General features: G+C 42.6%; 1 protein-coding gene across 1 annotated transcript in view; it reads right to left on the bottom strand.

Annotated features, from left to right (window-relative positions):
* Positions 1-25,727, bottom strand: part of Ube2r2 (ubiquitin conjugating enzyme E2 R2) — a 64,997-nt gene extending 39,270 nt beyond the window's left edge. Inside the window, exon 1 of the mRNA XM_048363681.1 lies at positions 25,023-25,727. Coding sequence (XP_048219638.1) covers positions 25,023-25,199 — 177 coding nt within the window. The 5' untranslated portion in view covers positions 25,200-25,727. The remainder of the gene's footprint in view (positions 1-25,022) is intronic.

The raw sequence follows: 25,727 nt of genomic DNA, 5'->3' as shown, positions 1-25,727 counted from the left end.
CCTCCAGGATAAAAATAACATTATATCATATTTTGTGTGCTTAAATTATCTTCACCTTTCTTCTTATGGTAGAGAGACTCCTACCAACAATGATATAATCACCATTCTAGACTATGACTACTGTATTTTGGTCTTTTTAGTATTTTCAGTGTTATACATGAAAATAAAATAATTCCATCTATGTCCATATAAGCATGCAATAAAACAATATGCAAGCCGGGCACTGGAGGCTCACCCCTATAATCCTAGCTACTCAGGAGGCTGAGATCTGAGGATCACAGTTCAAAGCCAGCTCGGGTAGGAAACTCCATGAGACTCAGATCCAATAAACCACTTAGAAAACCAAAAATGGCTCTGTGGCTCAAGTGGTAGAGCCTTGAGCTGAAGAGCTTAGGGACAGTGCCTCAAGGCTCAGAGTTCAAGCCATACAACTGAATGGGAAAAAAAAAATGCAGCTGAGCACAGAGATGTACACCTGTAATCCTAGAATGTAGAAGGCTGAAAACCTATGAAAGTAACAAGAACTATTTGAACTAAATTTGAAAGTCATTTTCTTTTTCTGAGGGGCATTTGCAAATTTGGGGCACAGGTTACAGAAGCAGACTGAGCATAGGCAGAAGAATTCTAAAAGAAAGAGAAATTCGCCAAGTGTGAAGCTGAAATGAAGGACTTAAAAGTGCTTAAGGCCAGGTGCTGGTGGATCATGACCATATTCCTACCTACTTGGGAGGCACAGATCAGGATCGTGCTTCTGGGCCAGCCTGGGCATGAAAATTGGGGACAATCAATATCAATCAATAAATGCTGGATGTGATAACAACACCTGTCATCACAGCTATGATAGGAAGGTTAAATATAAGGATCAAGGCCTAGTGGTAACTGAGACAAAAAGCAAACCCAATCTTAAAAATAAAAAAATAAGAGCCAACAAAGGCTGGAAATGGTCAAAGGTTATAGCATCTGCTTAAGCAAGCATGAAGCCCCTGAGTTGAAAACTCAGTATCATTTGAGCTGAAACCCAATACCCCTCCCCCCTACATACAAATACACACAAATGCCTGGTGGTGGTTCACACCTAGACTACTCAGAAAGCCAAGTCAATCAGAAGATCAAAGGTTGACCAAGACCAGGCAGACAGGTCCTCTAAACATAAAAAGCTATAACTGAAGGAGTGGATCAAGTGTGAATAAAAAAAGAGCTAAGCAAAAGTATGAAGTTTTAAGTTCAGGAAGGAAGAGGGAGGGATAGCCAGATACTGGTGGTTCCTGCCTATATACCTAGCTACTTAGGAGAATGAGATTTGAGAACTGGGGTTAGGAGCCAGTTGGGGCAGACAAATCCATGAGACTATTATCTCTAATTAACCATCAAAATGCCAGAATTGGCAAGCGTGACTCAAGTAGTAGAGTACCAGATTTGGGGGAGGAGGGGGGAGAGCCAAGGAATGCAAAGCCCTCTGTTCAAAAGCCCTAGTACTAACATGCATTAATTGATTAAAGTCAATGGTGAACAGTTCAGAGGTTTTATTTGGGGGGGGGGGGGTCCTAGGGCTTGAACTTAGGGTACTGTCCCTGAGCTTCTTTGCTCAAGGAGAGTGTTCTAGTAGTTAATTTGGTAGTTAATTAGAGGGAAAAGTCAAGAGTTTCCTGCCCAGGCTGTTTTCAAATTTCAGATCTCAGCCTCCTGAGTAGCTAGGAAAGATTACAGGCATGAGCCACCAGTGCCCAGCATCCCTGTAGAGGTTTTAAAATGTATACAGTAGAGAGTCCCTGAGTTCAATCCTCATTACCACCATCACCCCGACCCTGACCCCCCCCCCCCCAAAAAAAAGCTCAATCAGCTTTTTGGGCTTCCTGGTACCCAGTCTACTTGTCTACTCTTTCGTTTGAAAAGCTAAGGTAACAAAAGATCACTTCAGAGATGAGAATGTGGCTTAGTGATAAAGTGTTTGCCTAGCATTCATGAAGCCCTGGGCTCGATTCCTCAGGACCATATAAATAGAAAAAGCTGGAAGTGGCACTGTGGCTCAAGTGCTAGAGTGCTAACCTTAAGCAAAAAGCTCAGTTTCCAGGCCCAGAGTTCAAGCCCCGGGACTGCCCCTCCCCCATAAAATCACTTCACCTGATCAGCCCAATATAGGCACACCCAAAGCACAAGGACATCAGAGATGGGCTAGGTCTTACATAAAAATCTAATCTATCCTGGCATTCAGGATAAGGCAGTGATCTTGATGCCAACCTGTGCTAAAACACAGGACCCTGTCTAAAAAACAATCAACAATGTCTATAAAAACCTTATCACAAGCCAGGTAGGTAGGTACTGGTACAGAACCTACTCAAGAAACTAAGACCCAGAAAATCACCTCCAGCCTAGGCAGAAAAAGCCTATGAGACTCCATCTTCCCATTAACTAGCAAAATGCCAGACTGAAGGCTAAAATGGTAGAATGCCAGAATGCCAGCTGTGAGTTAAGAAGAAAAAAAAAAAAAAAGCTGGGGGGCTGGGAATATGGCCTAGTGGTAAAAAAGTGCTCGTCTCATATACATGAAGCCCTGGGTTTCACTCCTCAGTACCACATATATAGAAAAAGCCAGAGGTGGTGCTGTTGCTCAAGTGGCAGAGTGCTAGCCTTGAGCAAAAAGAGGCCAGGGACAGTGCTCAGGCCCTGAATTCAAGCCCCATTACTGGCGAAAATAAATAAATAAATAAAGCAGCTGGAACTGGGAATATGGCCTAGTGGCAAGAGTGCTTGCCTCATATACATGAAGCCCTGGGTTCGATTCCTCAGTACCACATATATAGAAAACAGCCAGAGGTGGCGCTGTGGCTCAAGTGGCAGAGTGCTAGCCTTGAGCAAAAAGAAGCCAGGGACAGTGCCTCACTCAGGCCGAGTCAAGCTCCAGGACTGGCAAAAAAAAAAAAAAAGCTGAAAGAGCCTGCCAGGTCCTGAGTTTCAAGCCTCAATATAAGCAAAACAAACAAACAAAACTCTATCTCCCCAGGCACTGGTGGCTCATGCCTATAATTCTAGCTCCTCAGGAGGCTGAGATCTGAGGATCCTGATTCATAGCCAGCTGGGGCAGGAAAGTGCAGCTGGGCAGGAAAGTCTGTGAGACTCTTATCTCCAATTAACCACCAGGAAACTGGAAGTAACACTGTGGCTCAAGTGGTAGAGCACTAGCCTTGGGCTGAAGAGCTCAGGGACAGTGCTCAGGCCTAAAGTTCAAGCCCCATGAACAACAGGAAAAAAGGTCTGTAATCCAACTCCAAAACTACCAGCAAAAAGCCATTCTGGAGGCATGGCTCAAGTGGTAGTGTGCCAGCAAAGAAAGCAAACCAGCGAGTTCAAGACTGAGTTCAAATCCCAGTAGTGGCAAGTATGTGTGTATGTATGTATACATATATATGTATGTATACATAGAGAGAGAGAGAGAGAGAAACATTTCCTGCTCACAATGCAGGAAATAGAAGTTAAAAAGTTGCATAAATTAGTTCTAAAACTGGGACCTATTTTTGTTATTTGGTTTTTTGAGACAGGTTTTCAGTACATAGCCCAACTAATCTCAAACTACTAATCTTCAGGGATGTATCAACAACAAGCTATTTTTTTTTTTTTTTTGGTCAGTCCTGGGCCTTGGACTCAGGGCCTGAGCACTGTCCCTGGCTTCTTCTTACTCAAGGCTAGCACTCTGCCACTTGAGCCACAGCGCCACTTCTGGCCGTTTTCTGTATATGTGGTGCTGGGGAATTGAACCCAGGGCCTCATGTATACAAGGCAAGCACTCTTGCCACTAGGCCATATCCCCAGTCCCAACAACAAGCCATTTTTAAGATATAAACTTGAGCTTGGCACTGGTTCTCAGGAAGCTGAGATTTGTGGATCACAATTAAAAGCCAGTCTAGGCAACAAAGTCTGTGAGACTTATCTCCAAGTCATCAGCAAAAAGCCAGAGGTAGAGGTGTGCTCAAGTGGCAGAGCACCAGCCTTGAGTGAAAAAGCCAAGTGAAACTATGAGGTTCTGAGTCTGAGTACTAGCACACACACATATGCATAAATGCACACACAAAATGTGGCTGAGGGCTCATACCTATCATTCTAGCTACGTAGGAGGCTGAGACCTGAGGATCTCAGTTCAATGCCAGCCTGGGCAGAAAAGCCTGTTTTTGTTTGTCAGCCACAGGGCTCAAATTCAGCACTCTACTTTGAGCCACAGCTCTGCTTCCAGTTTTTTGGTGGTTAATTGGAAATAAGAATCTCAGACTTTCCTACCCAGGCTGGTTTCAAACCATAATACTCAGATCTCAGCCCTCTGAAAAGGAAGGATTCATGGGAATGAGCCACCTGCACCAGGTTGAGACTCTGATCTCCAACTGACCACCCAAAAGCCAGAAGTAGAACTCCTGGTGAGTGCTAGCCTTGAGCAAAGAAGCTCAGGGACAGTACTCAGGCCCTGAGTTCAAGCTCTAGGACTGGTGCACTCGCACACACACACAAACTGTAACTTGATGACACAGGAAAACACCACATTTGAGGAAAACCAGATGTATATATATGCCCGTATATATACATATATATTTATGTTTCCAGGCCAACTTAGGTTACACAAGAAGATCCTGTCTCAAAAAACAAAACAAAACAAAACAACAACAAAAAAAAATACCCAACCAACTAAGCACGATGGCATACATTACTTGTAATATTGTATAGAAGGCTAATAGAGTATTTCAAGTTCAAAGCCAATCTCTACAACATGGAGAAACCTTGTCTCTAAAAAAAAAACCCTAAACTTGAAATGTATCCACAGATTTGGAACTCAACTAAATTTTAACAGCATAAAACAGGATAAAGAACTTAAGTGTACATTAACAGTAAACATTCACATTGAGCCACAGGGGTTAAAATTTAAAAAGCAGTTTCAAGGCCAAGGGCAAGAACTCACACCTTGGGGCTGGGAATATGGCCTAGTGGCAAGAGTGCTTGACTTGTATACATAAAGACCTGGGTTTGATTCCCCAGCACCACATATATAGAAAATGGCCAGAAGTGGCGCTGTGGCTCAAGTGGCAGAGTGCTAGCCTTGAGCAAAAAGAAGCCAGGGACAGTGCTCAGGCCCTGAGTCCAAGGCCCAGGACTGGCAAAGAAAAAAAAAAAAAAAAAAAAAAAAAGAACTCACACCTTTAATTCTTGATCCTCCAAATCAAGGTTCCAAGCCAGTTAGTGCAAAAAGTTAGCAATACCTCATCTCAACAACAACAAAAAAAGAAATGGTCAATAGTGGCAAGCAACCAGTAGCTTCCGCTATGTGGGAGGTGATAGGTAGTAGAGGCCAGCAGAAAAAAGGACTAAAAAACTAAAGGACTGAAAAACTAAAGCAAAATGTTTAGGAGTGTGGCTCAAGTGTTAAAACACTTGCCAAGCAAGTATGAGATCCTATGAGCTTAAACCCTAGTACCATACACACATACAGACTAGTGGCAAAACAGAGTGTAAAATATGGTGAAGTATAGCTAAAAGGTTTTATGTGTATTTGTGTACAAGTGGAAAGCAAACAGAGCAGGAGCAATATTTAAAGATACAGACATAAAGCCAGGCCCCTCTAGTGGCTTGTATCTGTAATCCTAACTACTCAGGAGGCTGAGATTGGAGGATCATACTCCTAAGCCAACCCTGAGAGGAAAGCCAGAGACTCTTATCTCCAATTAACCACCAAAAAGCCAGAAGTGGAAGTGTGGCTCAAGTTGTAGAACACTACTAGCCTTAAGCAAATAAGCTAAGAGGACAAATTCTCAGGCCCAGAATTCAAGTACTAGCAACAGTACCAAAACAAACAAACAAAAAAACACCAAAGGATATAGACACAAACAGATATACATAAGCCAAGAATCTTCCAACGCTAATGAAAAACATTACACAGATTCAAAAAGCTCTGTGCACCAAGGATAGGATTGATGCAATGTAAAGAAAACTGGGGGCTGGGAATATGGCCTAGTGGTAAAGTGTTCGCCCCGTATGCATGAAGCCCTGGGTTCGATTCCTCAGCACCACATATATAGAAAAAAGCCGGAAGTGGCACTATGGCTCAAGTGGTAGAGTGCTAGCCTTGAGCAAAAAGAAGCCAAGGACAGTGCTCAGGCCCTGAGTCCATGCCCCAGGACTGGCAACAACAACAACAACAAAAAAAAACAACAAAGAAAACTATACACAGGGGCTGGGAATGTGTCTTAGCGATAGAATGCTTGCCTAGCATGCATGAAGCCCTGGTTTCCATTCCTCAGTACCACATAAACTGAAAAAGCCAGAAGTGGCACTGTGGCTCAAATAGTAGAGCAGAGAGGCTCAGGGACAGAGCCAAGGCCCTGAGATCAAACCCCAGGACCGGAAAGAAAAAACAAAAAAACAAAAAACCTATACACAGGCAGACATGCATACATTAGCTATACTACTAAAAAAGACAAAGAGGTTGGGTGTCAGTGACTCACACCTGTAATTCTAGCTATTGAAGGAATCTGAGACCTAGAGGATCTCAGTTCAAAGCCAATCAGAGTATAAGTCTGTAAGACTCCATCTCCCATTACCAGCAAAATGCCAGACTGGAGATATTGCTCAAGTGTGGCAAAAAAATGAGAGGAGTAAGTAGAAGGCCACATGTTGAAGCCACAGAACAAAACAAAAATATTTTATAAGTAAGGGAGGGCTGGGCATGTGGCTTAGTGGTAGAGTGCTTGCCTAGCATGCATGAAGCTCTGGGTTTGATTCTTCAGTGTCATACAAACAGAAAAGGCCAGAAGTGGCACTATGGCTCAAGTGATACAGTGCTAGCCTTGAGCAAAAGAAGCTCAGGGACACTGCCTAGGGCCCTGAGTTCAAACCCAGGACTTCCCCCTTTCAAAAGCCCCCATGAGACATTATCTCTAATTAAGCACCAGAAAACCACAAGTGGAACTTTGGCTTGAAGTGGCAGAGCACTTGCCTTGAGCAAAAGAGCTCAGGGGCAGCACCTGAGCCCTGAGTTCAAGCTCCACAGCCAACAACAATCAACACACACACACACACACACACACACACACACACACACACACACACTAAATAAGGAGCCAGGTATCAGTGGCTCACATCTGTAATCCTAGCTACTCAAGAAAGCTGAAATCTGAGGATCTCAGTTCAAAGGCACCTTGGACAGAAAGGTCCATAAGACTCTTATAGCCAATTAACCAGCAAAAAGCCACAGCAGAGGTGAGTCTAAAGTAGTAGAGTACTAGCCTTGAGCAAAAAAGTTCAGGGACAGTACTCAGGCCCTGAGTTCAAACCCCAAGACCAGGGGCTAGGGATATGGCCTAATGGCAAGAGTGCTTGCCTCATATACATGAAGCCCTAGGTTCCATTCCTCAGCACCACATACATAGAAAAGGCCAGAAGTGGTGCTGTAGCTCAAGTGGTAGAGTGCTAGCTTTGAACAAAAAGAAGCCAGGGACAGTGCTCAGGCCCTGAGTTCAAGCCCCAGGACTGGCAAAAAAAAACAAACAAAACACACAACAACAAGAAAAAAAAAAGACCAACACAAAAATGAAAATATCTAAATAAGAGCTCAAGTGCAGCTCAATGGATGCACAAAAAGAAAAACTAAGTAGAAGGTTGAGTTGCAGCCCAGTTCGAGAGCACTTAACTTACCGTGTAGAGGTCCTGAATTCATTCATCCTAGCACCACAATAACTACACCCAAATTAACAAAACTTGACATTTTTTTCCAATAGATCTATACTACAAAAATTATCAAAAGTTCTTTAGGTTGAGAGAAAATGTCTCAGATTTTGTGGGAAGAAATAAAATACTGGGAAAGAAAGTATGCCATCAAATACACAAGAATTAGTGACACACAAAAATTATGTAATCCAGATTTCAGTATCCATAAAATTTTACAGGAACATAGCCACATTCATTCAATTATTTTTGTTTGTCTGAGTTCTAGTCCTGGGGCTTAACTCAGGGCCTGAGCACCATCTCTGACTTCTTTTTGCTCAAGGCTAGTACTCTACCACGTGAGCCATAGCACCACTTCTGGCTTTTTGTGTTTATGAGGTGCTGAGGCATCAAACCCAGGGCTTCATGCATGCAAGGCAAGCACTTTACCCATATTCCCAGTCCAAAAATTTGGAAAAATTTAACCGAGTATTTATTTCATCACAACATAACTTGTTTAAAAAATAAAAGTAGGTTGGTAGTTGAATTAAAAACTGTTATGCTGGGCTGGGAATATGACCTAATAGTAAAGTGCTCGCCTTGTATACATGAAGCCCCGGGTTTGATTCCTCAGCACCACATAGAAAAAGCCAAAAGTAGCACTGTGGCTCAAGTGGTAGAGTGCTAGCTTTCAGCAAAAAAGAAGCCAGGGACAGTGCTCAGGTCCTGAGTTCAAGCCCCAGGACTGGCAACACACACACACACACACACACACACACACACACACACACACACACACACACTGTTGTGCCATTAAAAGAGAAAAGCTGATATTTGACAAAGGAGCCAAAGACATATAATGGGAAAAAACATCGCCTCTTCAACTACTTGGTGCTGGGAAAACTGGACAGCCACATGAAGAAAACTCAAAGTGGACCCTAGCCTATCACCATGCACCACGATCAACTCAAAAATGGATTAAAGACCTCAACATCAGACCTGAAACCCTGAAACTACTGAAGGACAGAGTAGGAGGGACACTAGAACTTTCAGCCACAGGCAGGAACTTCTTGAATAGAGTCCCAGAGACACAACAGATAGGAGAAAGACTCAACAAATGGGACTATTACAAAATAAAAAGTTTCTGCACAGCTAAAGACATAGCCACTAAACTAGAAAGACAGCCAACCATCTGGGAAAAGATCTTCACCAGCAAAGCAACAAAGGCCTAATATCTGTCATCTACAGAGAACTCAAGAAACTAACCCCCTCTAAACCCAGTAAACCAATTATTAAATGGGTAAGGGAGCTAAAGAGAGACTTCACAGGATGAAGAAATAAAAATGGCAGCAGGGGTTGGGAATGTGGCCTAGTGGTAAAGTGCTCACCTCGATACATGAAGCCCTAGGTTCGATTCCTCAGCACCACATATATAGAATAAAGCCAGAAGTAGCGCTGTGGCTCAAGAGGTAGAGTACTAGCCTTAAGCAAAAAGAAGCCAGGAACAGTGCTCAAGCCCTGAGTCCACACCCTAGGACTGGCAACGAAAACAAAACAAAGAAATAAAAATGGAAAAGAAACATGAGGAAATGTTCAACATCCCTGGCAGTAAAAGAAATGCAAATAAAAACAGCCCAGAGATACCACCTCACCCCAGTTACAATGGCCTATACTCTGAACTCAGGCAACAACAAATGCTGGAGGGGATTCGGAGAAAGAGGATCACTTCTCCACTGCTGGTGGGAGTGTAAACTGGTACAACCACTCTGGAAAACAGTATGGAGGTTCCTCAAAAAACTCAGAATAGAGGAGCTGGGGATATGGCCTAGTGGCAAGAGTGCTTGCCTCGTATACATGAGGCCCTGGGTTCGATTCCCCAGCACCACATATACAGAAAACGGCCAGAAGTGGCGCTGTGGCTCAAGTGGCAGAGTGCTAGCCTTGAGCAAAAAAAAAAGAAGCCAGGGACAGTGCTCAGGCCCTGAGTCCAAGGCCCAGGACTGGCCAAAAAAAAACAACTCAAAAAAAAAAACTCAGAATAGAAATACCTTATACCCAGCCATACCACTCCTAGGCATCTATCCAGAAGAACAGGATCCAGGACACCACAAAGATACCTGCACAACCATGTTTATCGCTGCACAATTCACAATAGCCAAAATATGGAAACAACCCAGATGCCCCACTATAGATGGATCCAAAAAATGTGGTACCTGTACACAATGGAATTCTACACAGCAATTAGAAATGATAAAATAATGGCATTTTCAGGGAAATGGTCAGATCTTGAACAAATAACGTTGAGCAAGACAAGCCTTTTAAAACACAGAGAACAAAGGCTCATGGTCTCCCTGATATGTAGATGTTGGGGGGAGGGGGCCGAGAACAGTAGAGATCGTGTCTGTAAAATAACAAACTTCTTTTCAAATGTTATTTATACATGTTTTGGCCAGTGACTTTACATCATGTCTCTAAAACCAAACAATTACTAAATAAACACAATAATCACACTATATATAATCACACTAAATAATCACAATAGCTCAACAGCTTTGTACATATGATTATATAAGATAAGGCTAAGCAAAATGAACTCCAAGAGGTGGAAACAGGATCTTATTGTTGTTGTTATGTTTAATGCAATAGGTAAATTTCCTATGGTATACCCCCTGTGGTCACTGTATATGATTTTGGTACACTGGATACTGCATATCTGAGATAGGGAAGGGAAAGAAAAATGAAGGAGGGTACAACAAATATGACAAGAAATGTACTCACTACCTTACTATGTAACTGTAACCTCTCTGTACATCACTTTGACAATAAAAATTTTTTAAAAAAGTAAAGCTTAGCAAGGAGAGCCATTTACTAATGGTAAGTTAACTAACAGTGTTTGACTAGAGCAAGGAAATTTGTTCATAAAAAATAAACCTGTTCGGGGCTGGGGATATAGCCTAGTGGCAAGAGCGCTTGCCTCGTATACATGAAGCCCTGGGTTCGATTCCCCAGCACCACATATACAGAAAATGGCCAGAAGTGGCACTGTGACTCAAGTGGCAGAGTGCTAGCCTTGAGCAAAAAGAACCCAGGGACAGTGCTCAGGCCCTGAGTCCAAGGCCCAGGACTGGCAAAAAACAAAACAAAACAAAAAACCTGTTCAAAATTATTAACCTTTTGAAGAAAATAGTTGTTCAGTAAGTTAGAAATATTGGGAGCAGAATCAATGACTAATTAAAAAATAAGGCAAATGATTTTGAGTATTTTATCCTGGCTCTAAATGAGTCAGCAGTATCACTGACACTGTGTGATACGGCTCAGTTGCTATTTATTTGACCAGTAGATACAGTTTGAAGCGACTGAAGAATTAGCCTTTTTAAGTGTCTATTTGGTACAAGCAAAAATATTTTCACTTGAGAAAACACTAACTCAGTACAACCTGAAGTAGTATCTACATTACATCTGATGACAAAAATAAGTATGTGTGAACAGAAAAAGGTTTAGCTGTATAAAATTTTCAAAATGAAAGAAAATATTTATAAATATAACCAAGTGTTTCAGGCTTATATGCCTTAGTATTTATTAGCACGTACTTGCTGAAAATATTAGAAACTATCAAGTATAATTGACTAGTAGTATAAAAAGGTGAGTTTCATTCACTTTTTTTTAATTTTTTTTTTGCCGCCATTCCTGGAGTTTGAACTCAGGGCATGAGCACTGTCCCTGGCTTCTTTTTGCTCAAGGTTAGCACTCTACCTACCACTTTAGCCACAGCACCACTTCTGGCCTTTTCTATATATGTTGTGCTGAGGAATAGAACACAGGGCTTCATGTATACGAGGAAAGCATTCTAACACTAGACCATATTCCCAGTCTAGTTTCATTCACTTTTGTGTATTAAACCATTAGGTACCCAAAGAGAAGCTAGCTATCTTGGCATGTCCTTGTTCACAACAACTTGATGACTCTACAGGAATATTTTACTAAAACTTTTTGAGCTAGGGCCAAGACAATTTTCTTCTGAAGATAAACCACTGTTATAAAAATACTAAATAGCTTTGAAAATTAGCTTTTGTTTTTGTGCCAGTACAGGAGCTTTAATTCAAAGCCGGAGCACTGTCTCTTAGTGTTTGTTTAGTTGCTTTTATTTTTTTTGCCCAAGACTAGGGCTCTACTACTCCACATCCATCTTTTTGGTGGTTAATTAGAAATAAAGAGTATCATGGACTTTTCTTCTAGGAATTTCTCAGATCTCAGTCTGAGAGTCGGAGTAGTTAGAATAATAGGTATGACCTACCAGAATCTGAACCATATTGCTTCTAAATGAATTTAAAATTATAAAACAAGGGCTGGGAATGTGTTTTAGTGGTAGAGTGTTGCCTAGCATGCATTAAGCCCTGGGTTCCATTCCTCAGTACTACATAAGCAGAAAAAGCCAGAAGTGCCACTGTGGCTCAAAGTGGTAGAGCACTATCCTTGAGCATAAAAGGTTCAGTGACAGAGACCAGGCCCTGAGCTCAAGCCCCAGGACTGGAAAAAATAAAAATGTGTGTGCACATGTGTGTATACATACATATATACATACATACATGCATGCATACATACATACCAAAACAGTATTGACATGTAAAAGACACACAGTAAACTTTAAATAATTGGAAAACTAAAATCATTTGAATAAGTAATGTCATACTATGTTACATTCTTCCTGTGTTATCCAAAGTAAAAACAAAAAATGAAGTCTTAGACCAATGCTAGTGGTTCATGTCTATAGTCCTACCTACTCAGGAGGCTGAGACCTGAGGGTGATGGTTCAAAGTCAGCCCAGGCAGACAAACCTGTGAAACTCTATCTCCAAATATCCATCAAAAATCCAACTCAAGGGGGCTGGGGATATGGCCTAGTGGCAAGAGAGCTTGCCTCGTATACATGAGGCCCTGGGTTCGATTCCCCAGCACCACATATACAGAAAACGGCCAGAAGTGGCGTTGTGGCTCAAGTGGCAGAGTGCTAGCCTTGAGCAAAAAGGAAGCCAGGGACAGTGCTCAGGCCCTGAGTCCATGGCCCAGGACTGGCAAAAAACAAAACAAAACAAAAATCCAACTCAAGATATCAAAAAGACATCTGCACCTCCATCTTTATCGCTGCACAATTCACAATAGCCAAAATATGGTAACAACCCAGATGCCCCTCCACAGATGAATGGATCCAAAAAATATGGTACCTATACACAATGGAATACTACATAGCAATTAGAAATGGAGAAATATTGTTATTCGCAGGGAAATGGTCAGAACTTGAACAAATAATGTTGAGCGAGACAAGCCTACAACACAGAAAACAAAGGGGCATGATCTCCTTGATATGTGACTGTTAAGGTGGGGGGAGGGGGAGACAGTAGAGACCAGGTCTGCGAAACAAAAAACTTCTTGTCAAATGGTATTTCCCACAGGTTTGGGTCAGCAACCTTACATTATGTAACTAAAACCAAACAACTACTCAACATATAAAGGTCAAAAATAGACCTCTCAGCGGATCACAATAGCTTAAAAGCTATGTAGGTATGTTCGTATAAGACAAGGATAAGCAAACTCTATTGTTGATGTTACATTTAAAGTCCTAGGTAAATTTCCTTTGGCGTAGGCCACGTGGCTACTATGTATGTTTTTGGTACAATGTGTATTATATATATATATATATATATATATATGTCTACCTGATCTAGGGAAAGGAAAGAAAAACAGGGTGTAAGATATCACAAGAAATGTACACACTGCCCTATTATGTAACTGTACCCCTTTTGCACAACACCTTGTCAAAAAAAATTTAATTAATAAATAATTTTTTTTAAGTCCAAAGTGAAAATGTGGCTCAAGTGTTTAAATGGCAGTCTTGAGCAAGAGTCAAGCAGAGTACAAGGCGCTGAGTACCTCAGTACAAACAACAACAAAAATAACATTACAATATGTAATGACTATATATATTCTAGCAATATCAATATTATGCGGATATAATATAGAGTGGAGACAACAAATGGAGCAATTTACATGACTTCTCAGAAATCATATTGGTAAGGTAATAAATACTATTATTTTATTCTGAGATTTACCTAACATCGGAGAAAACAATAGTGAATATATTCCAATTCACTTTGCCCTTTCCTCAAGAACCAGAATTTTGAGTACAGAAAAAAATCGAGGGCTGGGAATGTGGCATTGCAGTACAGTACTCCATTAGCATGCACAAAGCCCTGGGTTCAGTTCCTCAGCACCACATAAACAGAAAAAGCCAGAAATGGCACTGTGGCTGACGAGGTAGACTGCTAGCCTTGAGCAAAAGAAGCCAGGGACAATGCTTAGGGCCCTGAGGTCAAGCCCCAGGACTGGCAGAAAAGAAAGAAAAAAAGAAATTCAGGTATAATGTACAAGACTTAAAAAAAAAAAAAAGATTATGTGTCTAAGCCAGGCGCCGATGGCTCACGCTTGTAATCCTAGCTACTCAGGAGCCTGAGATCTGAGGATCATAGCCAGGCCAGGCAGGAAAGTCTATGAGACTCTTATCTCTAATTAACCACCAGAAAACCAGAAGTGGCACTGTGGCTCAAGTGGTAGAGCACTAGCCTTGAGCTGAAGAGCTCAGGGACAGTACCTAGGCCCAGAGTTTAGGCCCCACTACCAACAAAAAAGAAAGAAAAATTATGTGTCTATACACATACACACACACACACACACACACACACAACCATGCACATGCATGGAAAAATGGCAGCTGGGCATAGTAGCACTGAAGGCAAAAAGACTACAGGCCAGCCTGCACTATACAAACCTATCTCAAAAGAACAAAGATACAATAACTCACAATACATCAACATTTGTATTAGTCTATTTTCTGTTGCTGTAACAAAATACTAGGGACTAGTTTGTATGGAAAGAAAAGGGGTTAATTTTAGCTCAAGGCTTTAGTTCAAGGGTATGCACTGCTATCAACTCATACTCTGGTAAGCACTTCACAGCAACTAGTAAAATTAGAATCCAACAAAATGAGAAACTGGGCAAGGCATTCTTTGTTTTGTTTTTCTGCCAGATGGGGCTTGAGCTCAGGGCCTGAGCACTGTCCCTGGCTTCTTTTTGTTCAAGGCTAGCACTCTACCACTTGAACCACAGCGCCACTTCTGGCTTTTTCTATATAAGTGGTGCTGAGGAGTCGAACCCAGGGTTTCATGTATATGAGGCAAGCACTCTACCACTAGGCCATATTCCCCCTTAGGCAAGGCATTCTTATACCTGTAATCCTAGCTACACAGGAAGCTGAGATTCAAAGGATCACAGCAGAGTAACTATAGGATCACAGGTGTGAGCCATCAGCACCCAGTGAGGACCAAGTTTTTAATATATGAATCCTTAGAAAACAAAGCACATCCAAAACCATAGCAGCATATCCTAAAGGCTCACATTAGGTTCTTCGGTTTTTTGTTATTGTTGTTGTTTTGACAGTTCTGGTGCTTGGACTCAGGGTCTGAGCACTGTCCCTGTCTTCCTTTTGCTCAAGGCTAGCCCTCTGCCACTTGAGCCACAGTGCCACTTCTGGCCTTTTCCATATATGTGGTGCTTAGGAATCAAACCCAGGGCTTCACGTAACGAGGCAAGCACTCTTGCCACTAGGCCATATTCCTAGCCTTGGTATTATTTCTTATACCATCTTTCACTAAAATCTGAGTTTAGTATAGAAACAACAGGTTACAAATCTGGGGTAAGAAATGTAAAATATAAGCCCAGAATATCTGGTCATACCAGAAGGCAAGGATGCTACAAATGCTACAAGCAATGAATCAAGTCACTCAAGGGCCATTTTCTTTTTCTGGAGGTACTAAGGGTTTGAATTTTAGAGCCTTGTACTTGCTAGGCAGGTGCTCTATCATGCCTCAAGTCAAGGTGGCTCCTTGACTAGCCAAAGATAGGACAATTTAAACATCAATAACAAAATTTCTATTGATTAAATGTTTTAATCCACTGACTTCATAATTCAAAAATAGATGGTTCTATTAAAGAACAAGAGAACTAACAATATAGTCAAAAGGAAAAAAAGTCAAAGCAAAGAATCAAGTATGTGTCCTACTTTTCTACATGAACTATCCTCTGGATAACTAAATAGTGAAAAAGCAGTACCAAATTTTAAAAGTAGTCCATTCAAGTCAGCACTAGAAACTCATGTCTGTAATCCTAGCTACTCAAGAGACTGAGATAGGACCCCAGCCAACCCAAGCATAAGACTCTTATCTCCACCTAATCAAAAGGCTGGAGGTACAGCCATGGCTCAAGTGGCAGAGCACCAGCCTTGAGCTAAAAAGCTCAGAGACATTGCTCAGGCACTGGGTTCAAGCCTCAGGACCAGCAAAATACAAACATACATACATACATACATACACACTATATATACACACACATATTAATATACTCTTCTCAACTTGAGATCCTATTTCTCTGCTTCACTTTTTTCTTAATACATTTCTCGTTCATTGTCTATTATCCCATTAAAATGCTAAATTCCATAAAGGAATAGTCTGCTTTGTGAACTATATCCTAAGTATCTACAATAATGTCTGATAGTTATATAATTACTGACTTACACATCAAAGTATAAGGCAAAAATCATGAAAAAACTCTGAAGTAAATACATTACTTAATTCGAAAGTTAACAGTATTATATATAAGAAAGTGAAAGGCTGGGAATGTGGCTTAGTGGAAGAGTGCTTGCCTAGCATTCATGAAGCCCTGGGTTTGATTCCTCAGCACCAAAAAGCTAGAAGTTGCACTGTGGCTCAAGTGGTAGAGTGTTAGCTTTGAGCAAAAGGAAGCCAGGGGCAGTGCTCAGGCCCTGAGTTTAATCCCAAGGACTGGCAAAAAAAAACAAACAAACACTAAATATTGGGAATCCTTACTTATATTAGATGAAATATGTCATACTTTGTTTCCATGTAAATAAAGATTAAACTGAAAGATACTAGCATTTAAATACTCAATGCCATTCAAGTATGGATATCATTCAGAAAAAAAAAAATCAAAATATCCTGCAAGGACTTGCCTCAATTTCATTTCTGTGGAAATCACTTAAAAATCTCTACATATAAACACTTAGTTGACCCATAAAAGCTACTTCTATAAATGTAATAACATACTTATAATATGTGTACCAATACATTTTATATTTATATGAATATCCACTATATTAATCTATTAATTTTTCTTTTGTTGTTGTTTTTTTTTTGAGACTGGGGTCTTGCTACATTACATTGCTCTGGCTAGTCTTGAATTCCTAGATGCAAGCATTCTTTTTTTTTTCTTTTTAATGCCAGTCCTGGGCCTTGGACTCAGGGCCTGAGCACTGTCCCTGGCTTCTTTTTGCTCAAGGCTACCACTCTGCCACTTGAAGCACAGTGCCACTTCTGGCCGTTTTCTATATATGTGGTGCTGGGGAATCAAACACAGGGCTTCATGTATATGAGGCAAACACTCTTGCCACTAGGCTATATTCCCAGACCTGGACGCAAGCATTCTAAGTAGTTTAGACTAAAGATGCACACCACTAGGTTCAGTTGTGGCTTTTTTTTTTTTTTTTGCCAGTCCTGGGGATTGGACTCAAGGCCTGGGCACTGTCCCTGGCTTCTTTTGCTCAAGTCTAGCACTCTACCACTTGAGAAACAGAGCCACTTCTTTTTCTGTACATGTGGTACCGAGGAATCAACCCAGGGCTTTGTGCATGCTAGGCAAGCAATCTACCACTAGGCTAAACTCCTGGCCCTCAGCAGTGTTTCTAAGTCTAAAGTATTTCATTTCAGGTGCTTGCTTGCCAATGGCACATCCTCCTGTGCTGAAGTAAATTTTGCCTTGCTGAGACAAAAAGTAAAATAAAATAATAAAATAAAATACCTCATTTCAGGATTGGGGGTTTCCTACCTAACAAGTGATGATCCCTAAGTTCAAACCACAATATGCCTCCCCCCAAAAAAAAATACAGGTAAAATATTTCATTTCTAAGGATGTATGCTAAAATATATGTCCAGCAACAGAAATGAATGACAGGAAAGTAAAATAGGTTCTGTTGTGTGGGGCTGTGGGTGAGAATACCAGGGAAAGGAGAGAGAACAAATGGACAAGATGAATATAGTTGAAGTAGTTTATTTACATATGCAAAAATAACACAATGGAATCTGTTGAAATTGTTTTAGAAGGAAAGAAAGAAGAATGATGAGAAGGGGTGAGTTTGATCACATACATTATATGTATGGAAATGTCACAATGGAACCCGTGCCCGTACAACTAATGGATGCTAAAAATTTTTAATTCATAGAAGATGTATACTTAGGGCTGGGAATATGACCTAGTGCCAAGAGTGCTTGCCTCATATACATGAAGCCCTGGATTCGATTCCTCAGCACCACATATACACAAAATGGCCAGACGTGGCGCTGTGGCTCAAGTGGCAGAGTGCTAGCCTTGAGCAAAAAAAGAAGCCAGGACAGTGCTCAGGCCCTGAGTTCAAGGCCCAGGACTGGCAAAAAAAAAAAAAAAAGATATACACTTAGAAATAAATTTTACTGGGCTGGGAGTATGGCCTAGTGGCAAGAGTGCTTGTCTTGTATACATGAAGCCCTGGGTTCAATTCCCCAGCACCACATATACAGAAAATGGCCAGAAGTGGTGCTATGACCCAAGTGGCAGAGTGCTAACATTGAGCAAAAAGAAGCCAGGGATTAAGTGCTCAAGCCCTGAGTCCAAGCCCTAGGACTGGCAAAAAATTAAAAAATAATAATAATAAAATAAAAATAAATTTTACTGCCAAGCACTGGTGGCTCATGCCTGTAATCTACTCAGGAAGATGAGATCTAAGGATGGTGATTCAAAGTCAGTTCAGGTATAAAGTCTATGACACTGTTATCTCCAATCAATCACCAAATAGCTGGAAATGGAGCTGTGGCTCAAGTGGTAGAATACCATCCTTTAGCCAAAAAAAAAAGCCAAGTAAGGTACAGCAACCAGCATCCAGTTCAGGCACCTGTGGTTCATGTCTATAACCCTAGCTACTCAACAGGGCTGAGATATAAAGCTCACAGCCCAAAGTCAGCCTGGATAGACAAATTCTCCAGACTCTTATTTTCAATAAACCAGCAAAAAGCCAGAACTGGAGATGTGGCTCAAGTGACAAAGAGAATGAGGTTGTTAGTGATAAAAAGCCAGTAAGAGCTCAAGTCCCTTAGTATCAGCACAAGGAAAAAATAAAAATAAAAAAGCAACCAAATATTCTATATTTTTGCTCTTATGTGAAACCCAGACCTGAAAGACAAAAATATTCTTGGACATGTTACACACATACATGCATATGCATAAATATATATTTATATATTTTACATATATGCATTACACACATACATACTGTACATACACAGAACATGATTCCAACTATTGGACAATGTAAAAGGGTGAGTAGAAAAGAAAAACAGATGGAAGGTGAATAATTGTGAAATGCAATGCAACTATATATGGAGATGGTACTGATCAATAGAGGGTTGAAGGGCAAGGGAAAAGGAAAACAAGCAAAATATATGCATATCTAAAATACTATAGTAAATTCCCTTGATTCAACTAATAGCTAGCAAAAATTTTTAAATAAAAGAGGAAAAAAAAAAAAAGCAGGGCACTGGTGGCTCAGGCCTGTAATCCTAGCTACTCAGGAGGCTGAGATCTAAGGATCATAGTTTTAAACCAGCCAGAGCAGAAAACTGAGACTCTCATCTCTGATTAACCACAAAAAGCCAGAAGTGGAGGTGTGGCTCAAGTGGTAGAGTGCGAGCCTTGAGCAACAAAGCTGAGAGACAGTGCCCAGGCCCAAAGTTCAAGCCCCAGGACGGGGCGGGGGGGGGGCGGGGGAGAAGGAGAGGAGGGAAGATAGGAAGATAGGAAAGTAAGACAGACTTGGAGAGGCAATGGGACAGAAGGAGAGGTAAGAGGTAAAAAGCATGGATGAGGGGGGCTGGGAATATGGCCTAGTGGTAAACTGCTCGCCTCGTACACACATACATACACACATACATACACACACACACACACACACACACACACACACACACACACACACACACGATGGAGTCTCAGTATGTTGCCCAGATTACAGTGCAGTGGCTATTCACAGGTATAGCCTCACTACTGACCTGCTGTTTCCAATCTGGGGTGAGTTTACCTCTCCTTAGGTAGCCTAGTAGTCCTCCACTGGTTTCACCATTATTGGTGTAGTATAGATATCTAGTCAGCATAGTACTACACAGCCCAGAACTTCTAGACTCAAAATGATCCTCCTAGCTGGGTGCCAGCGGCTCATGTCTATAATCCTAGATACTCAGGAGGCTAAGATCTGAAGACTGCAGTTTGATGAAGCCAGCCTAGGCACGAACATCTGTTAAGATTCATCTCCAATTAACCAGCAAAAAGCTAGAAGTAGAGATGTGGCTCCAGTGGGAGAGCACTAGCCTTGTGCAAAAAGTTCAAGGGGGGCTGGGGATATAGCCTAGTGGCAAGAGTGCCTGCCTCGGATACACGAGGCCCTAGGTTCGATTCCCCAGCACCACATATACAGAAAACGGCCAGAAGCGGCGCTGTGGCTCAAGTGGCAGAGTGCTAGCCTTGAGCGGGAAGAAGCCAGGGACAGTGCTCAGGCCCTGAGTCCAAGGCCCACGACTGGCAAAAAAAAAAAAAAAAAAAAGTTCAAGGACAGGCTGGGAATATGGCCTAGTGGTAGAGTGTTTGTTTCATATACGTGAAGCCCTGGGTTCGATTCCTCAGCACCACTGAGGCTCAAGTGGTAGAGTGCTTGCCTTGAGCAAAAAGAAGTCAGGGACAGTGCTCAGTCCCTGAGTTCAAGCCCCAGGACTAGCCAAAAAAAAAAAAGGGAAAAATCTAGGCAAAAAGCAAGGTCACAAAGAGATTTCCCTCTACAAACATAAGTACTAGTAAGGTTTTTTAATAATATGAAAAAGAAACTACTTTTGTTCATATGTACCCACTACCAGCCAGCACAAAGAATCACATCATTACAAATAAGAGCAGAACGTTATTAAAAATTCTGAGAAATCATAAAAATTCTGAGAAATCTGTCTCCAATGCAGATCATAATGGTTAAACCAGCCATTTCATGATGACAAAGATCAATCAGTAACCTATGAACATCTTTAAGTTAGAGTACTTGATAAAAAATTTAAAGAATGACAGATGGTACCACTGCCTTCAAGAGGTTGTCTAATACAGAACTAAGTTTAACTTGAAAAGACTATTATTTGATAATAAGAGTTGTAGAAGAAGAGTTGTAGAGCCGGTGGCTCACACCTGCAATCCTAGCTACTCAGGAGGTTGAGATCTGAGGATCTCAGCTCAAAGCCAGTACAGGCAAGAAACACTGAGACTCTTATCTCCAGTTAACCACCAGAAAACAAAAGTGGAGCTGTTGGCTCAAAGTAGTAGAATAGCCTTGAGGAGGAAAGCTCAGTGACAGTGCCCTAGACCTGAGTTCTAGCCCCACAACTGACAAAAAAGAAAAAAAGAGATTCTGTGGTAGCCATGTGTGCACACGCGCAATCGCGCCAGTCCTGGAGCTTGAACTCTGGGCCTGGATGTTGTCTCAGTGTTTCTTTTGCTCAAAGCTAGTGCTCTAACACTGAGACTGCCAGCTTTTGGTGGTTAATTGGAGATAAGTTTCACGGACTTTCCTGCCTAGGTGTGAGCCACCAGCACCCAGCCTGCACCACTTTTAACTGCAGCTGGAATGGAATACATTAAAAGTCTTATTTTAAGACAAAAACAGTGAAATAAAAAGCCATGACCAGGGATTTGCCTTTTTTCAACTAAGGATTAATCAGATAAAAGGCAATACAATAGAGACAAAATAAAAGAAATGCAACTTAACAAATTTCTCACACAAAACAAAAACATAAAGAATCTGTGTGTGGGGGGGTTGTTTTTTTGCCAGTCCTGGGGCTTGAACTCAGGGCCTGGGCACTGTCCCTGAGCTTCTTTTGCTCAAGGCTAGCACTCGGGCTGGGAATATGGCCTAGTGGCTAGAGTGCTTGATGCATATACATGAAGCCCTGGGTTCAATTCCCCAGCACCACATATATAGAAAATGGCCAGAAGTGGCTCTGTGGCTCAAGTGGCAGAGTGCTAGCCTTGAGCAAAGAAAAGCCAGGGGACAGTGCTCAGGCCCTGAGTTAAAGGCCCAGGACTGGCAAAAAAAAAAAAAAAAAAAAAAAAAAGGCTAGCACTCTACTACTACTAAGCCACATTCCCAGCCCTTGAATATGTTTTTGTTTTTTTACGTGTCAGAATCAAAGGTAAAGAGGCTGGAGATACAGCTCAGAGGCAGTGCAGGAAAGACTCTGAGTTCCATCTCTAGCCTCCCAAAATTCAAAACAAAACAAAAACAAATTAAAGCTGGGTACCACTGGCTCTCTCCTGTAATCCCTGCTATTCAGGAGGCTGAGATCTGAGGATCCCAGTTCAAAGCAAAGCCTGGAAGAAACTACCAAAGAAGCCAAAAGGAGAGCTATGGCTCAAATGGTAGAGCACTAGCCTTGAAGCTCAGAGACAGCACCCAGACCCTGAGTTCAAGCCCACAACTGGGAAAAAAAAAAACAGGATTAAAGACACACTCAAAATATTATAAAAATTAGCACATTATTAGTGTGTGTGAGTGAGTGTATATGTGTGTGTGTGTGTGTTGTGTGTGTAGATCAAACCCAGAGCAGGGCCTCCAGCTCCAGCATGCTAGGCAAGCATTCTAAATCAGTGTACAGTACAGGGACTATCTTTGTATTACCAATTTCACATTGAGGGGAGTTTGCCACACTCTGCTAACAGATTATTAGGCAAAACTACGTTAATTTCCATTCCCTTATTTTCTTTCATATATGCTTGCTTTGTTTTTAGCAAATTACAGTGGAGTAAGATTATTATCTAACTAGTACCATTTACCTTAGTGTCAGTTGTCCCAAACAAAATATTTTCTTTTGGTGCTGGTCATGACGCTTGAACTTGGGGCCTGAACACTCATCAAGAGACAATGCTCTACCACTTGAGCCATTCACATCTAGCTTTTTGTTTGTTTTGTTTTTGGTAGTTAACTGGATGTAAGAGTCACACAGACTTTCTTCCCCAGATTGGCTTCAGTCCACCATCCTCACTCATATCTCAGCCTCCTAAAAAGCTAAGGTTACAGGAGTGAGCTTCTGGCGCCCAGCTAAAAAGTACTTTTTGGAAATTAAACTTGATCCATAAAAGTTGGCCAGGGATAGGATGTAGCTCAGTGGCAAAGCACTTGTCTAGCAAGTGCAATGTCCTTGGTTCAATCCCCAGTACCAAAAAAGACAAAAGAAAAAAAAAAAGTTGGCCAGTGGATTTTGCTAAAAAAATTATTTATTAGAAAAGTTAAAACAAGGGCTGAGAATACTGCCTAGTGGTAGAGTGCTTGCCTCACATACATGAAGCCCTGGGTTTGATTCCTCAGCACCACATATATAAAAAAAAAGCCAGAAGTGGCACTGTGGCTCAAGTGGTAGGAGTGCTAGCCTTGAGCATAAAGAAGCCAGGGACAGTGCTCAGGCCCTGAGTTCAAGCCCCAGGACTGGCAAAAAAAAAAAGTTGTAACATAAATTCCATTTGTACAATATTTCCAGCATCTTTAAATGAACACTTGTCTTTAGATAATGTGGTTCAATATGGACATGGTAATATCGTTTCTAGCTTGTCACTAATAACTTGTACCTTTTACTTAGTAATATTAAATATGTGCATCTGAAAAGTATACGTGTACACTGACCGCGAAAGATGAAGTAAACTGTTGGTAAGGATACAACTCTTACATAATCTCCTAAAAATGTCTTTTTACCAGATATCCAGTGACTATTACAAACATAAATATTAAATATCCCCATATCACTCCCATTTTCAACAAAGTTGACCCAATTTAAAGCCAGAAACTCAAGCCTATACCTTTTAAAGAGTAGAAAACAGAGTTAAGTAATTGGGTAGTCCTAAAAATACACATCAGAACTACGTGACTAAGATACTCGTTTCAAACTTGTGCCAAAATAACCCCTCCCTTCAAAACAAACTAAATTTGACTCACTGCCCTATTTTACTTAATTTTGGAAATAAAAAAAAAAGAAATAAGTAATTCCTTAACATTCATGTCCCCTATCTCTGCCCCCACAGTGTAAAATATTCTAATCTTCAAATTGGGATTCCACCCTGCAAAAATGCTCAAGAGAAGAAAAAATAAAAGCAGTCAACTCCAAGTTTTCCACCTTGGAGTTAGAACAAAACCAAACCACTGGATTCCAGAATAATTCATAGAAAACAATAGAAACAATGTCTACAGTGGCTGTCTAAGGAGCCATCTCAACCCCAAGAATCGCCTCCTCTAAGATACTTTTCATCGGTGATCTGACCCCATTCTGGTGGAGTTAACCACCTGGGCACAAAAGCTTTCAATGTTAACTCCCTTAAAGGGAGGAACTCTCAATCTCTCTAACACGTCATGATTCACCACCCTTTGTGGATGTTTCTCCAAGAGGGGAAATAAATAAAAGCGAGTAAACTTGGTGGCGGGGTGAGGACAAAGGGCATTTTGAAAAGCAGCACTGACTGAGGTAAATTAAGAATGGGGACAGAAAGAAAGCTGAGTTAAAGTTCCCTCCAGTGGATATTGGCAAGAAAACACAGCACCTCTAAAAAAAAAAAAATCACCCCCTTTTCATTACTACTCACTAAAATATAAAGTTGGAACTCCCAAAAAGCTCAAGGAATCCTCAAAATGTCAGGGCCTCGGCAATGACAGGCTAAAGCATCTCTCCCACCACTACCCCCTCCTCTCAAAAAAAAAAAAAATCAAATCCAATAAGTGCAGGTCACCCTGCCCTCTGGGGCAGTTCCAGCCTGCGCAGAGAGGGCTCAGAGGGGAGATCGAGGAGACATCTCCCTTTCCAAACACCCCAAGCTGAAGAAACAAAACAAAGACAGCCATCCTCTCCACCGTAGTCACTACCCCAGCCGGGGGGGAGGCTTTCCCATTTCTCGGTGCAGTCTGGCCTCCCGCCCCCGCCCCATGACAAAGAAAAGGCACTGGGTGAGCCAGGCCTTCCTGCCTCCACTGGGAGGGGGGGTGAGTAGCCCCCTCCACTCACCGGCGCACACGCTCCCAGCCCCCCCCCCCCCACACGCCGCCCTGTTTTAAAACAGCCCGAAAGCCACAGGGAGCCGAGGCCTGGGGCCCGGGAAGCCGAGCCTGGGAGAGGGGGTGGGGAATACCTTAAAGTAGCCGCCTTCGTAGAGGGTGTTGGGGGGTCCGAAGATGGCTACCTCCCAGTTGTAGAGGTCGGACTCATCCACCAGGGTGATCCGGAAGCCCTCCACCGGTTCCTCCTGCAGGGATTTCAGCTCTAGCATTAGGGCCTTCTGCGAGCTGGTCATCTGCTGCTGGGCCATCGCGGCGGCGGCGGCGGCCGTGCGGGGCCGGGGCCCCAGTCCTCGCGCACCGGCCTGGCCGCACCAGGCCCCTCCCCTCCGCTCGCCCGCGGGCCGGGCCGGGCCGGGCCGCACACCGGGCCCCTGTCTTCACACGCCCGGCGAGCGGGCGGGACCAGGCCCCAGACGGCCCGTGGGCCCGCCCGGGGTCCTCTTCACACTCGACGTAGGCCGGCCGGGGCCCTGCTCCTCACACTCGGGCCGAGCGGGGGGGCGATGGGGGGAGGTGGCGGGAGTTCGGGGAATTCGGTCCGGGTCCGGGGCCTCCCCCCCCCCAAGGGGGCCTCTACTTGGAGGGGAGGGGGGGGAGCGGAGATGGAAGCGGACGAAGGCGACCGTGGGGGCCGGTGATGTGGAGAGGGGGCCGGGCCCGCCCGGGAGCACCGCGCTCGCTCGCTCGCCCTCTCCTTCTCCTCGGGGGCCGCCGGGGTCGGAGGGCGCGCGGGGCCGGGGGGAGGGGAGCGTAGCGCCGGGGTCTCCGGGCAGCGG

This window comes from Perognathus longimembris, chromosome 1 (assembly GCF_023159225.1).
Source record: "Perognathus longimembris pacificus isolate PPM17 chromosome 1, ASM2315922v1, whole genome shotgun sequence".
Classification (NCBI taxonomy): Eukaryota; Metazoa; Chordata; class Mammalia; order Rodentia; family Heteromyidae; genus Perognathus; species Perognathus longimembris.
This window is presented reverse-complemented; position numbering and strand designations above follow the sequence as displayed.